This window comes from Mirounga angustirostris, unplaced genomic scaffold, assembly GCF_029215605.1.
Source record: "Mirounga angustirostris isolate CCGP_5_RB_7025 unplaced genomic scaffold, mMirAng1.0.hap1 SCAF_13, whole genome shotgun sequence".
In the NCBI taxonomy this organism is placed as follows: domain Eukaryota; kingdom Metazoa; phylum Chordata; class Mammalia; order Carnivora; family Phocidae; genus Mirounga; species Mirounga angustirostris.
Window position 1 is genome coordinate 37,285,548 of NW_026991721.1, and position 15,405 is coordinate 37,300,952.

Here is a 15,405-nt window from a genome sequence, read left to right on the forward strand (position 1 = left end):
AAGCTGCTCAAGGACACACATTGACAAGCGGTGGAGCCAGCTACGGAATCCAGGCGGGACTCCACCGCCCACACTCTGCCTGCTGCCCCTACCTCACAGGCTACTCTGTATTCTCCATTAGCGGTCCCCACAGGACCCCCTGCTTCCCCACTGCTCTCCAGGGCTCTCCGTCTAATGACCTCTGCATTTCCCTGTGCCATGAGCTTCCCTCCATGATGGTAGGATCTATGGGACTGGGTCTTGTTCATTTTTCTTGACCTCAGTGCCTTTAGCATAGTCTCTAATACAGAATAAACTCAATAAACACATTCAAATGGAATTTTACTGCCTTTTACCCAGAGCCTCCTCAGAAAGCAGGCCAATGGGGGCTTTCCAGTTTCCAACTCCATGAGAGCCCATGCTTTGGGAAGCTCTGGGACCTGTGGAGAGAGCAGGTGGTCAGAGCCCCTCCAAGGACCCTTCAAGAGGTCTGAGGTTGGGCTTTCTCCTCCCAAAGCACCCATTTTTGTTCCCTTTTCCCTCTCCTTCCCTGCGGGAAGCTGGAGGTAGGGAAGTGGGGGAAGTTGGAAGAGATTCAAATCCCAAAGCAAGCTAGGAAATTCTCAAGAAGTCAGGGCTTGGTTTCTTGAGAAGACAAGACACCCCTTTTCCCTCTCTTCCCCATAAATTACCAGGTCAACATTTGCTATGAGTTATGAGTGGCAGTCTAGGCTGCCCTTGCCAAAGTTGGACCACACGTCATTGCATGGAGCTGTTCCCAGTAAATCTTTCTGTAATCCTGGTCTCTGCCCGCTCAATCTATCGTCACCCACAGTGGTTGAAGTAGGCTTGGGAATGCTGGGGAATTTCTCCACTTTTAGCCTGTTGTCACCTTGACTGTTCTTTCTTCTCGATAAAACTGCCTACCCAGCTGCCGATAAGGGCTGATGGATTTCCTACACTCAGTAAATCAAGGGTGTCGAAGGCGCACAGAAGAAGTACACAGCGGATGCCTCCCCTGCCATCAGCGACATCTGATATTGGTAGCCAGAGCCATCAATCTGTCAAATGGCCCCTGTCAGATGACCTCACAACCACGCGGGGAAAACTGTCACTTGTTCTGTAACACTTGGGGAAATTAATCCTGCCCCCCCGCACCACACTCTGTGTTCGCTTACTCTAAAGAGAGCTTCTTATGAAAACTCTAAAGAGAGCTTCTTATGAAAACAAGGGTCACTGGACTTGCCTGGGATATTTAACACCAGGGAAAGTATCAGACAGGGAAAAGTATTTATGGTTTCTGTGAATTCATATACCATAAAAAAAAAAAACAAAACAAACAAACCTGTCAGCGAGGAAATGCTGAAGGAAGCAGAGAGGAATGGAAAGACCCCTACAATAGGACCTGGCCCAGCTCCATCAATAGCCCACAGGGCTCCTCTGGGGCTTGTGGCTTCAGGCTGGAGCTCTTTGTGTATATAGGTGCGTCCATGCGCATTAAGATGGCAGTGCACTGGGGGCTACTGACTTGCCCAGGGCCTTAAAGATTGATCTGCCCACAGAGCTGAGTCTTTACGTTTCCAAGACAGTGTGACCCTTCTAACGCCAGCAGGACCTGCCCAGTGGCTGACCGGCAACCTGGTCTTCCCAAGCCTTCTAAGAGCCTTACGAAGCAAGATCATGGCAGAGGGACCAAACTGGAGAAACGAGAGTCCATCCTTTTCACATCCCAGAGGTGCCTGCCACACCCCGCCATGACCCAGGGCCTTTGAGGACAGCCCCACTTAAAATCATTTATCTTGGCCCCAGGGCGCCTTTTGGCTATAAGGAGTAGTTCGGCTTCCCCTCCTACCAGTTTGCCAGGAACAACAGCCCTGCAAGGTCACTTCAGGTCTGGCCTGGAGAGGCCATGAGAAACATTTACCAGATAAGCAAGGGCCTCACGCTCCTGCTGCCACCTTTTTGACCCATGGTGCTATCTGCTGTGATCTACACTGACCTGGTGAGAAGGATCTCCCCCCATCTGCCCACGATGGTCAATGAGGAAGGAAGAGAAGAACAGGGGTACCTCCGTCTCCACGACCCCCATGGCACATGGCCTTCATGTTCTGGGCGGTCTCCCTTTTCCTGTACTGTCAGCGTCCGGCTCACCGTGACAGAGGTGGTCAAAGTTGTGGGATAATCAGGCGGCACAAGACAAGGCCAAGGAGAGGACAGACTACATGGCTGGGCCTTAAGCTCAAGGGGCTTCCCTCTTTAGCACACATTCACTTAGGGGCAGGTGACTGGGCTTGCTTCGCTGACGATCAGTTGTAGCATCCATTCAACAAATATTTACCGACTACTTACTACAGAATAGGTGTCGTGTCAGCCCATGAAGATACGGGAACATCTAAGACAGATCTGACTCTAACCTTGAAGAGCTTGGAATAGGTATGGCTCTGTACCTTCTTCACAGTGAACACACTGAAACTGTCTAAAAAATATTCTGTATGGGTGCCTTGTTTGATTTTATACACACACACCTATTTATAATAATTCCAGTGTAGTGCTGTCAGCACTATTAAGGGTAAGTCAAGTCCAGAGGAAAGAATCACCACCTCTGCTTGGATGGAATCACAGAAAGCTTCTGGGAGGAGGTGACCTGACAGCAGTGATGGAGAAAGCAATCTAAGCACAGGTGTTGCACATGCAAATGATGTGTGCGAGCATGAAACACCTGTTACAGATGAAACGCTGGTCTTCCTAACCCCCGCCAATTCGTACGTTTGTATGTGGTTCACATGTTGGATGACCTCTGGGAGACAAGTGGGTTTAATGAGGTCATGAAAAGGGCGGGACCCCCATGATGGGATTAGCATCCTCATAAGAGGAAGACATACCAGAGCCTCTTCTGTCTGCCATGTGAGGACATAGCAAGCCAGGAAGGGGGTGCTCACCAGAACCCAGCCAGGCTGGCGCTCCGCTCTTGGACTTCTAGCCCCCAGAACGGTGAGAAATAAATGTCTGGTTTAAGTCCCCCCATCTATGGTATTTTGTTAGAGCAGTCTGAGCTAGGACACGCTCTGATGGACTTACGGAGCTACAAGTAATTTGGCAGGGGTGGGTTCCTCTGCTTCTGAAGAACTGAGTCCTCCAGTAGGCACCAGTCATGTACACTACCTGTTGATGGAGAAATCCCCGACACCTAACAGGGAAGACCGTAGCCATTGCGAGGCCAGCTCTGAAGACTACCTAACTCACATCCCTGCTTTCTCTCCCCTACCACACTACTGGTCAAGCCACATTTGAAAGACAAACCATCTGCTACATTTGCCCCGTCCTCAGCCCTGAATAACACCAGCCCTGAGTCCTAAACCAATAGAAAACAGAATTAAAAGCAATCAAAACCACAGCGTCCCAGCCTATATTGGCCACTAGATGGAGCTATGCATCGCACCAAAAAGACCAGAGGTGAAGCTGATTTTCTCCAAGTTCTGCATATAGAAACTTGAGTTTCATAGCTGGAGAAAGCAAATTATATAAGCCCAAGGTCCTGAGAGGGTAGGCATGGAGAACAGACCATGCACAAAGAGTCATTCAATACCTACTTGTGGTCTCTGAGTTTAGAAAAATAATGGGCACATCATGCCTTCCAGGAGCTCCACCTCTGATGGAAGACAGAGTGAATGACAGTTCTTGAGCACCCTGGACTCTGCCAAGCACTTTTCAAGTTCTACTGCTAAGTCCCAAAGGTTAAGAACTTGTCCCAGTTCACTTGGCAGAGCCAGGATTAAATCTCAACTCAGTTTGCCTTTTAAGACTGTTTGCTCTCCTCAACACCAGCCAGCCTCTCTCAAACACTTCCCACACCAAGTGAAAAGTTCACATGTAAGGTTGGGTGTGAACCAAGGCCACCAGAAACACACGGACAGAGATAACTCGGGCTGGGGACTTCAGGAGGGCATCACAGAGGAGGTATTTCTTTTATTATTATTTTTTAGGAGGTGTCTGTTTTTTGGATCAGTCAGATGGTACTGAATGGCAGGTAGCCCAGAGCAGTGGGAAATGTGGGGCATGTGAAGTAGGATGTGGCCAGGGTTAGGGCAGGGAGGGCAGCTGATGAAAAGACCATAAAGAGCCTCCCATGTTCAGTTGAGATCTGTTCCCCCAAGACATGGGAAGCCATCAAAAGTTCTTGGAAAAATTTCTGACGTTACATTTAAATGATCATTTTTTTTTCCAAGAAGGGATGTATACTTTGGAACGTGATACAACTCAGTGCCTCCTTTGAAAAGAAATAAATCATCTTTCCAAACATATGGATGCTAAGTCTGTCCCTTTAATTTTATTCTATACCATATGGCACTTTGAATTTTTAGAAGATCAGTAAACGGATTGACTTCACAGATCAAAACTTAGCAAGAGACATCTTCGTCTGTTATTTTCATTTCTTTTCCATTAAGGACAGCCAAAGCCCAATTTATCAGTCTAATAAAAGGAAGTGGTAAGGTCCGGCAACAACTTGTAAAGTACTTAGACATGCCTAGTACCTACTAAGTGCAATGGAAAAGTTTAATACACACTCCAAAAGACAAAAGGCATTTGTTACTAGGTTCTTAGCAAAACTCAATGGAAATAAGGTAATTTCAGGCGCACCTTAGGGAGAACTGAATGATGCACACAGGTGCACGTGCGCACATAGCCAGTGGAGACAATGAACTAGAGACAGCAAAAAACAGCTGCTGTATACCAAGCTGGGGTACAGTGTGTCATTAAAAAAAAAAAAAAAGTCACAGGCTTTCAGAAACCAGAACTTAACTTCCATGTCAGGCATTCTAAATAAACTCACTGTAAACTTTCACAAAAACTCTCCTTAAAGAGTACTCAAAGGGATTTACATATTACTCATACATCAAGGCTGTTCCCACTAAGCCAAATAAGCATTTGGATGAAAACTTGAATCATCTCACTGTTTCCAAGTGTCTGGATGTTTGAGGTTGATAAGACATCTAGACCTTGTCTGAAACTCTGTCTTCATCAGATATTTGCCATTAATCAGATACAACCTCAAAGAGAAATATCTAATTGTCGAAGGTTAAAGACCATAGTAATTGCAGTGCTGTAAGGCTTAAGGGAGTGAAGTGATGGACCTAATGTCACAGAGCTTGCAAGGGGCAGAGCAGGGCTCCAGCACCGCCTGATATCTCAGTCTGTTTTCTACCACATCAATGGTTTCAGCGAAATGACTTATTTAGCAGATACTGAAGCACAGAGCAAGAGCCCAGTCCTTCAATACCTACATGTTGTCATGTGTGTAAGAGGAAAAAGGAGTGAGTACAAAGGACGTGAAAGCTGCCCTGAACTCAGCATATGAAGGCAAACTGGTAACGTGGCCCCGAGCAGAAACTCACACGCATTTCCATACAGTGGAGTCCTACTTAACTCGTGTTCCAGAGTGTTACAACTAAAAGGAGCATTCGAGGCCATTTCGACTCCCCCCTCCTCATTTTGAAGGTAAAGTTCTACATTAAAAGAAATGGGGAAGAAAAAGCAGACCAGAGTTCTCCAGTTTCAATAATTGGGTGGTTTGCTTACATTTCCGCACTTTTATCTACACTTGCTCCGAGTGTATCTCACTTGCTCAAAGTGTAAGCTTCCCGAAGCAGGAACTGGAATGTAAACATTTGTGCTGTTTCACAGGGATAAAGGTTATGGCTTAAGAGCTAAAAGAAAAAAAACTGCGAATGTCTCACAGGGACATCACTAAGGTTCAGTGGATGGTGTTTCAATGTCTCCACCTTGTGGAAATGGTCAATACTGCATCAAGATCAGACACTGACCACCTATTGAGGATTAAGACTGACTTGACAGTAAAATTAAGTATTATAAGATAAAAAAAAATCTCAAAGTAACTCAAAAATATTTTGGTAGCATATTACAGTGGGAATGGCTGGTAATAATCTTGAGGCCATGCTGGATACCAAAAGTCTTCTAAATAAATAAAAAGGCAATTTAATCTTAGTAATAGGTGTGACTATTTTTTGTGCTTATGGAAAACCAGAAACACAAAATGATGCTCTCAGTTGCCCAGATCATTTCTAGTCCATTAGCGTTCCCAGCCATTCTGGAAAGTAGAAATTTGTTACATTGTAAGGGTTTGGTGGCTCTTGTCTTCCAAAGTTTCACTCACCAAGATGGTTCTAAAAGTGACAGGCAGAAAGCCAAAGAACCTTTATAGCTGAGGTTTTCATTGAATAAAAGAACATGCCTACTCAGGTAAAACTAAGCAAAAGTAATTTTGAAATAAACTCCAGCAGTTGGTGCTAAGAAGCAATAAAATATTGGGCAAGATGGTGTAAAAACTCCAGCAGTTGGTGCTAAGAAGCAATAAAATATTGGGCAAGATGGTGTAGTGCTAAGAAGCAATAAAATATTGGGCAAGATGCTCTGGCTTTGAAGCCATGAACCCTGGGCTCTGCCTCCTAATCACTTGCCATTTGGGACCTTGGGCAAGTTATTTAACCCTTCAGAGCCTCAGTTTACTCATCCATAAAATGGGAATTATGATATCACCTGCTTGCTGTGAGAACAGAACGAGGTTATGCATATAAAGCCCTGGCCCAGCGCTCAGCACACAGTGGGAGCACATTAGCTATTATTAAAATTATGAAAGTACTGACTCACCCATGGGGGTCCTGATCACTCTGTTCGTGGAAAGGAGCAGTATGATTATTCTGCCCGATTTCTATTATCTGCAATTTTGTCTGCTAGCATGGGAGAGGAGGAAAAGACCATGGGGGAACTTCCGTACAAGTGAGGCTAACAGATGGAGAAGTCTCAGGCAAGCGAAATAAACAGAGGCACCTTCTGTTTACACTGTGATCTGGAAGTGCAGCTAAAACCAGGCAGCCATGCCTCGCGCCACACACAGCCGCAATGCGGCTTAGACACCATCCCACCGCTCCCCCGAATTTCACATGTGAGTAAATGGATCACAGGGAGGCTGGGTTTGTTCCTTCATCTATCGAGGCACATGTTCATTTATTTAGCACGATGTCTAAGCCCCTGTACCTAGGGGGCACTGGGGATAAGGTGGCGAACAAGCCAGCCAATGTTCCTGCTTCGTGGTGCTTATTGTGGGGTAAGCAGGAGGGGGCCGGAAGTCCATAAAATATAAACACATCATCAGGATAATTTCAAATAGTAATAAGCTTTCAAAGGAGCCTAAGACGATGATGGAGAGGACGAGGGCATGGGGCAGGCCACATAACTACTTCAAGCTGAATGGTCAAGGAGGGCTCCTCCAAGGAGAGGCCAGTGGAGCAACAAGGAAGAACCAGCCATGCCGAGATCAAAGACCAGAAAGATCAGAATGGAGGCTGACAGTGCACAGCCCGGGAGGTAGTGAAGAGCTTAATGAGACTGAGGAAGAAAAGGGGCAGCCACAGCCGAGGAAGCAAGGCGGGTGGAGAACGAGGAGCTGGGAGAGGAAGGTGAGGGCCAAATCCGATAGGACCAGGGAGCGCAGGCTGAAGAGTCTGGATTCCATCTTAAGTGCAAGGCTCGGTTTAAAGGACCAACACAATAGGTTTGTTACCAGCTGTCGCTCTGGCCGCTGCTGGAGCCTTCTAGACCTCCCAGCAAGTTCCTGGCTAAGTCTGGACTGCAGCCCACGTCTGGTGACTCTCAGCCCAGAAGGTGCCCCTGCACACCACACAGCCTTTGACAGAGCAGAAGGTGAACTAGACAGTTTGATCTCCATCAGAGAACTTAAACAAAGCCCTACGAGAGAGACACCGGCTGCCAAGCTGCCTCCCGTTCTTCGAAGAGAGAGAAGCCCCAGGTACTCACCCGCTGGTGATGTCATCCGTCCGGATGTTCTTGCTCAGAACATCCCCATCACTCATGTAGCCGGGGGCATCCATGCTGATGCCTTCCAGGTCCATCTCGTCTCCTGCCTTGTCTGAGATGTCCACGTGGCACACGCTGTTTCCCCTGGAGGCGAGCTGCCTCCGCAGAGGGGCAGAGTACACGTAGCGGCCCGACTCGGTGTTGATGAACCGGCTGGCATTGGCTCGAGGGGGGTACCCGTTGCCCATAGAGGGGGCATCTCCCGCTTGAAGCCGAGGGCTGGACTGGCCGAGTCTCCAGGACAGGGGAGTGGGTCTGCCGCTCAAGCTGAGGATACTGCGCCCGCTTATCTCCGTGGTGACGTTGCTGTCAAATGTGGTTTCCAATGTGCTGAAAACATAAAACCAGCCTTGGCTTAGACAGACCCTCATGTGCTTAGTATCCCTTTGCAGTTTATATGTTATGTTCTTTAAATATTTTTTTTAGGATTATGAAATATTTCCTATATACAAAATAGGATCAAATAATAGCCACTGATGTGCCACACGGCGTGTTTCCTCTGTGAGAAATGAGAAGACGGAGCTGCAGAGTATAGAACACTCTGGAAAGCCCGGAAGAGACTTTCTCCCTAAAACATGGTATAGGATACCCACTACCAATTCCTCTCGTTAAATGATTTTAACTTTTAGCATCTTTTTTCCAACCCAAGAAAGGAAAGAGGAAATGCCGAAATGATAACGAGGGGGCGTAACGTACCCGCAGGTACACACCTTCTCGCACACTGTGTCACAGCTCCCCTTTCTGCTCCGGAGCTCCCAATGTCACCTGTCACATGCTCAGCTCCCATGAGACCAAGCAGGTGGGGAGAGCCCTCTTTCCCCAACACTTTTGCTTCTCCCACATTTTCTCCAAAAGACAGCTAAACTTTGGGGGGCAAAAGGCTGAGAGTAGTATATACCCAGGCTTGAGGTCCAGAATAAACTAAATTACAAGGATCTGAACCTGCCAGGCAACTGAGCTCATCCCTGGCCATTGGAAAGACTCCTGCGTCCACTCTTTCTGGCCCTGCAGTTGTTGTGGCCCAAGCAAGCTGGTTAGTGTATCTCCGCAGAGCACACTGGGGTGTTCCGACTAAGCAGAGAGGCTCTTTCCTGCAGAAAAGCCATCGAAGGGCTCCCTGATGTCATCATGACCATCCTAGCCCACACCAAGAAAGCCACTGAACAGTCATGTCCCCCAGCGAGTCAGTGTCGGTGATCAGGGTGGAAAGAGGATGTTTCATACTTGATCACAGAGTCCCAGGGCCTAGCAGCTGGCTCCATGCTATTACACAGCTGAAGGTTTGGTGGGGGGGCACCCCACTACCACCCCCTAAGTTGACTGTCCTCTGGAAGAACCAATTTGGTGCCTCAACTGCTTTATTGTTTCCCTTCGATCCTAGAAACAGCCTTACTATCCTCATACTGGGGACCTCTAAGGATCAGGCCCCTGTCTTATTTAAGATAGAACCCAGAGTGCTTCACCCCAATCTGCCAAAGCCGCCAGGAATGGGGAAGCCCTACTGTCTCCTTGTTCTATTCATTTATCAAAGAGACTGAAATCAGAGAACAGGAGACTCCTTGGGAGTTCACTGGGGTAACTAGGACTCTGTCTTCATTATCAAAGCCCAGCATAAACCTTAAAGCTTGGTTCTGCCAAAATCCACTAATGGCGTGTCTGAGGGTTGCATCCTCTTCAACTTCTTGCTCAACAATGAAAACAACCTGATGAATGTTTCCAATGTAATCCTAGATTTCATCCAACTAACTCATAGTTTAAACATGATCATAAGTTTTTATAAATATTTCCTTACGTGTTTTATACATGGGCATGACTAACAACATTACAGAGTGTTGTGTATCAGAAGACTGGGTAGGAATTCAAGTTATTCACTTTATCACACAGGTCAAATATAGTTCACCTGCTCATTTTCAGAGCACAATACAGGCTTGGAAAATGCAAGTAAAGCGAAATCTAAATGGAACTGGTCCACAACATCTTCTGTTGAATGGATTTAGCAACCATCTGCTTTGGGGAGGAACCAGTCTACACTCATTTTCACTCCTTATATTTCTCTTCTGCACATCGCATGGCCCTCCCTGTGAGTTCCAGCACATTTGGGGAGCGAAGTTATTTATTCCATTATTAGCCAAGTCGCTTTGCATTGGCATGAACACACACAGGAGAAGCTGCATGAAAATCAAGTTGCTGCAATTTGGTGAAGAAATTCACACGGCAGATACCTGTGTGTGACCTGAGTCCCCCGTAAACTAGACATGGTCTCCTCCAAATTCTGCCGCAGGTCGGCGATGTTCTTCACGGTCCGCAGTCGCCGAGCCTCGGGGTCTTCCCCTGGAAAGATGAAGGTTAAGACTTTTAATTCTCTGATTGACCGGGAGCTCCGTGAAACACACCATGTTCCACGCTCACCAGGGGCGCTTAAGGATTTGAGAACAAATGGATGGATGTAAGCCCAAAGGAAGTTGTTAAATCCAAGGAGAGAAGTCTTTCTTTACCCTCCAGGTCCCTCCTGAAACAGGTAAACTCTAGCTTGTAGGAGAAGCAAGGCACCTAGTCTGAGGGGTAAATACATTTTCAAATGGTCTCCAACAAAGACACACACAAGTTAGGTCTGAGCACTCCCCGCGAATCATCTTCTGCCCACGCAAAAGCAGGTGAGGCACTGTATCTTCTCATCCACTGGTGATAACACGCTGCTCTCTACCAGCCCTACTTCATAAATGGGACTTGCACAGTGGCTAACCGATCTTTACTTATTAATCACAAATACTTCTACAGAGTGAGGTCTGCCTCATTCTGTTAGATTTACTGTGACATCTCAAATTCTGGTTCCTCTAACTCATTGGCTATGGGATTGGGGGGAAGGCGCTGACCCACTCTAGCCTTCAGATTCCAGAGTATTAAAATGAGGATAGTGACAGTACCGACCTCATAGGACAGCTGCAGGGACTAAATGGGATGGGGCCTGGAGACCCCTGAGCATAATGCCCACCTCAAGCACTGACTCATGCCTGCCGGCGCTGCAGGGAGGGAAGCCGTCAAGAGGATCGAGGGCTTCTCTTTGGGTGACAAGAGACTTCCATTCTCGGGGCAAGATTTTCTGCAGGACACCTGGCCAGGCAGAGGTGAAGCAGGCACAAACATACCAGGAAAAATAGGCCACACACAAGCTGGGAAACCACGTGCCCTCAAGAGTAGCCTTGCTCTGGGTTCTCTGGCTATCCTGCTTTGTTTGGGCTGAGATGGCGCAGAGGAGATGGGGCATCACTACGGGGATGATGAAAGGAAGCAAGTGTCTTTCCTCAGAGAAATTCCAGGGAGGGCTGAGAAGACCGCAGAACCACCATCAAGGCTTTTTTTTTTTTTTTAATTCATTTTTTAAAATTTTATTTTATTATGTCAGTCACCACTCATTACATCATTAGTTTTTGATGTAGTGTTCCATGATTCATTGTTTGCGTATAACACCCAGTGCTCCATGCAGAACATGCCCTCTTTAATACCCATCACCAGGCTAACCCATCCCCCCCCCTCCCCTCTAGAACCCTCAGTTTGTTTCTCAGAGTCCATAGTCTCTCATGGTTCATCTCCCCCTCCGATTTCCCCCTCTTCATTCTTCCCTTCCTGCTATCTTCTTCTTCTTTTTTTTTTTTTTTAACATATAATGTATTATTTGTTTCAGAGGTACAGGTCTGTGATTCATCAGTCTCACACAATTCACAGCGCTCACCATAGCACATACCCTCCCCGATGTCCATCACCCAGCCACCCCATCCCTCCCACCCCGCACCACTCCAGCAACCCTCAGTTTGTTTCCTGAGATTAAGAATTCCTCATATCAGTGAGATCATATGATACATGTCTTTCTCTGATTGACTTACTTCGCTCAGCATAATACCCTCTAGTTCCATCCACATTGTTGCAAATGGCAAGATTTCTTTTTTTGATGGCTGCATAATATTCCATTGTGTATATACATATATACACACACACACACACACACATATAAACACACACATATATATATACACATATATATACCACATCTTCTTTATCCATTCATCTGTTGATGGACATCTAGGCTCTTTCCAAAGTTTGGCTATTGTGGACATTGCTGCTATAAACATTGGGGTGCACGTGCCCCTTCGGATCCCTACATTTCATCAAGGCTCTTTAAAAGCCTGTGACTATCTCATGCATCGAGCAATATTTTTAAAGAAATCTCCACACAGAACACAGCACACATGGGCAGCAGCGAAGAGGATTTACATCAGACACTAAGGAGAACTCCCAGCAGTCATCATTAATAAGGTAATAGGCAGCTAAGAAATGTTATAGCAGTGACTTTCTTTCTGAGACAGAATGGCTTCCACAGGTTGTTCCTGACATGGTGGTGCCTGGAGGCTGGCAGATGGACCGAATGATAGATGTGTGATTTTAGGGAGGAAATTGGCTCTAGCCAACTCTCTTGTCCTTGAAAATGCCAAGTGTTTTCAATTTTCTCCCCCTTTTGAACCAAGAGAAAGTTGGAAGGCGATTTTCTCTTATCTGAAAAGTGGTCCAGCTTGCATTTCCCACCCAATTCTTTAAAAATACATACATGTATGTGTTTTGAAAGGAAAGCAGTGATGAATGTTTACTTACCTCCCCTGAGTGGTGCTGGAAGAATGTAACTGCATCTTTCTCCTGGGGCCAACAGGTAAATATCTTTTGTTGCCAGTTTGGCCATATTCTATGTAAGAAGGCCAAAAAGGAACTGACCCTTTGGACAGGTCTAGGCCCTGCAGTACACATTTATCAAAGCTAAATCTAGGTACATGTTTTCAAATTAATTAATCACATGCCAAAGTATAATAATTATACTTATTTCTCGAAATCTCTCCTAATTGACATGTTCGCCTGCTTACTTTCCTTTAGAAAGTCAAAGATCTTTGACATGGGATGGTATCTCACCCTTACTCTTAGTAACCGTCACACAAATCTATAGATGCCTGAGATGTATCTCTTGTCCAAAAATGTTTGGTCAGTGTCCAGTTAAAAAAGCACAGACTATCTGCATTTCGACAGATAAAGGCTTGAATCCTGGCACTGCTGCTGATTAGCAACTTGACTTTGAGTAGGTCACTTATCTTTCTGAATGCCAAATGTAAAATGGGGATGAAAACCTTCTCTGAGGGGTGCCTGGGTGGCTCAGTCGTTAAGCATCTGCCTTTGGCTCAGGTTGTGATCCCAGGGTCCTGGGATCGAGCCCCGCATCGGACTCCCTGCTCTGTAGGAAGCCTGCTTCTCCCTCTCCCACTCCCCCTGCTTATGTTCCCTCTCTCGCTGTGTCTCTCTCTGTCAAATAAATAAAATCTTAAAAAAAAAAAAAAAAAAAAGAGGGGCGCCTGGGTGGCTCAGCCGTTAAGCGTCTGCCTTCGGCTCAGGTCATGATCCCAGGTCCTGGGATCGAGCCCCACATCGGGCTCCCTGCTCCACGGGAAGCCTGCTTCTCCCTCTCCCACTCCCCCTGCTTGTGTTCCCTCTCTCACTGTGTCTCTCTCTGTCAAATAAATAAATAAAATCTTTAAAAAAAAAAAAAAAAGAAAGAAAGAAAGAAAGAAAACCCTCTCTGAAAGGGTTGGTCGGAAGATCAAATGAAGATGCATATGATAAGCCTGGCACAAAATAAGGGCTTGTTGGATTTGGGTTTTCTGTTTCCCCCCAAGGTGGGGTGTATGCAGGGGGGTTTCTTCTGGGAAATGTCTGCTCCCCTCAGAGCTCTACACATACCAGATTCCAAGAGCAATGCAGAAGGGCAAACCAGGACCCCACCTGCCTTGCTTGGGTGATCACATTCTGAATTGCCAATTCTACCTCCTCAGATGATGTAAGACTCCCCTACCAACTCACAACCTAAACAAAATAAGAACACAGCCATGCTCTCGTGGAAAGAGAGGCTCCTTCTGCTCATATACAGAGATGTTAAGCTATCCTGTGGCTCTCTGCAGCTCTCCTATATTTGCAAGGTCAGCCTCCCTCAGGCCACTGGTCATGATGGAGAGAACACCACATTCTGATCAAGTACAGCTGAGTCTGGAGGATGTCAGGGTGTTACAAGAGGAACATGGAAGGAACCTGGGATTTTTATTTGGGGGAAGGAGGTTTAAGGAAGAACCTGTTGTATGACAGAGAATGGAAATTATCTGTGGGCTACAGGAGATGGATTATATCCAGTGATTAGAAACGAAAGAATAAAGAATTCTGTTACTAGTTAGAGTCAACAAAAAATGGAAGGGCTGCCTTACGGAGAAGTAACTTCCTGTCACAAATATCCAAGCAGAGACTGAAAGACATTTCATCAGTGATGGAGAGAGGGATTCATGGATTGGGTAATAAACAGGTGTGTGTGCTCCCTTCTAACTCTACAACCCAAGACGCAGGTCTCAGCTGTAATGCTATGCTAATGACAAAGCACCATGGGAAAATCCACCCAATTCCCCACCTAAGGAGAGGAAGAACAAAGCAATTGGTCAAATAGTCTCCTAAATGTCCATTGTCCATTTCCTTTTTCTTTTTTTCCAAGAGAGAAAGCGAGTGTGGAGCCCAACGCAGGGCTTGATCTCGTGACCCTGAGATCATGACCTGAGCCAAAATCAAGAGTCGGACACTCAAGTGACTAAGCCACCCAGGTGCCCCCTAAATATCTATTTCTAAATACACTTACTATTCATTATCATTTCAAGGGATCAGCTATGGATAAGTTAATTTAACCTTGCACTACTATTCATTATCTCCCTAATTCACAGTATAGTCACACATTTGATTTCCACTGCTTGAATGTAAAGACAATCCACTCTGATTAAGCAACTCCCATCAGCAAAAGAAAGAAAAAGGAAGGAAGGAAGGAAGGAAGGAAGGAAGGAAGGAAGGAAGGAAGGAAGGAAGGAAGGAAGGAAGCAGGGGGAGGACGGACAAAATTCCCATCAGCAACCCATGCCATCAGACTTCACGAAAACCAGAGTGCTTGATCAGGCAAGCCTGGTTGCACAGGTCTGTCCCCCACACCAACTACAGCATCTCAGGCTCCCTGAGCTCTTCCTTGGCTGTACAGGCTTGATGCAGAGGAGACACATGGAGAAAGAGAAAAACTGGTGAAAGATCATAGGCTGTAATCTGTCACTCTGAAATTTAAGTGTGATGTGGAATGTTCTCTAGCTGCTTTTGCTTTTCAAACGTGAATTTTGCTGAGCCTTGGTGTCTGACATGAATCCACGCTACTCCACGGGACACACATCTGATACATGCCGGGCCCTTGGAGTGCTGGCCCGGCTCCTTTGATGTGTGCACATAAGAACACGGTCTGGAATGCGTGTGGAGACCTGAGCAGTCACTGAATGCCACGCCCTTCTCATAGCGGGCTCTTTAGCTGGGCTATCCGTGTCCTCATCTGCAAGGGGGCTACAGAGCTTGGTGAGAAGGAAGCACAAAATCAATCCCAAATGTGGGGCCCTGAGCCATGGCAAGATGGATCACTTCAAAATGGCTTCAATA

The 15,405-nt window shown here is 46.4% G+C and overlaps 1 protein-coding gene across 8 annotated transcripts in view; it reads right to left on the minus strand.

Moving 5' to 3' along the window:
* Positions 1–15,405, minus strand: part of NAV2 (neuron navigator 2) — a 393,377-nt gene that overhangs the window by 149,633 nt on the left and 228,339 nt on the right. For all 8 annotated transcript variants that reach the window (XR_010406923.1, XM_045894013.3, XM_064576736.1 and 5 more), the window contains 2 exons: positions 10,095–10,203; positions 7,813–8,202 (listed from right to left, as the gene is read on the minus strand). Coding sequence is in view for 7 of the 8 variants with exons in the window: in XM_045894013.3 (XP_045749969.2) it covers positions 7,813–8,202; positions 10,095–10,203 (499 nt within the window). In the remaining variant the exon portion in view is untranslated. The remainder of the gene's footprint in view (positions 1–7,812; positions 8,203–10,094; positions 10,204–15,405) is intronic.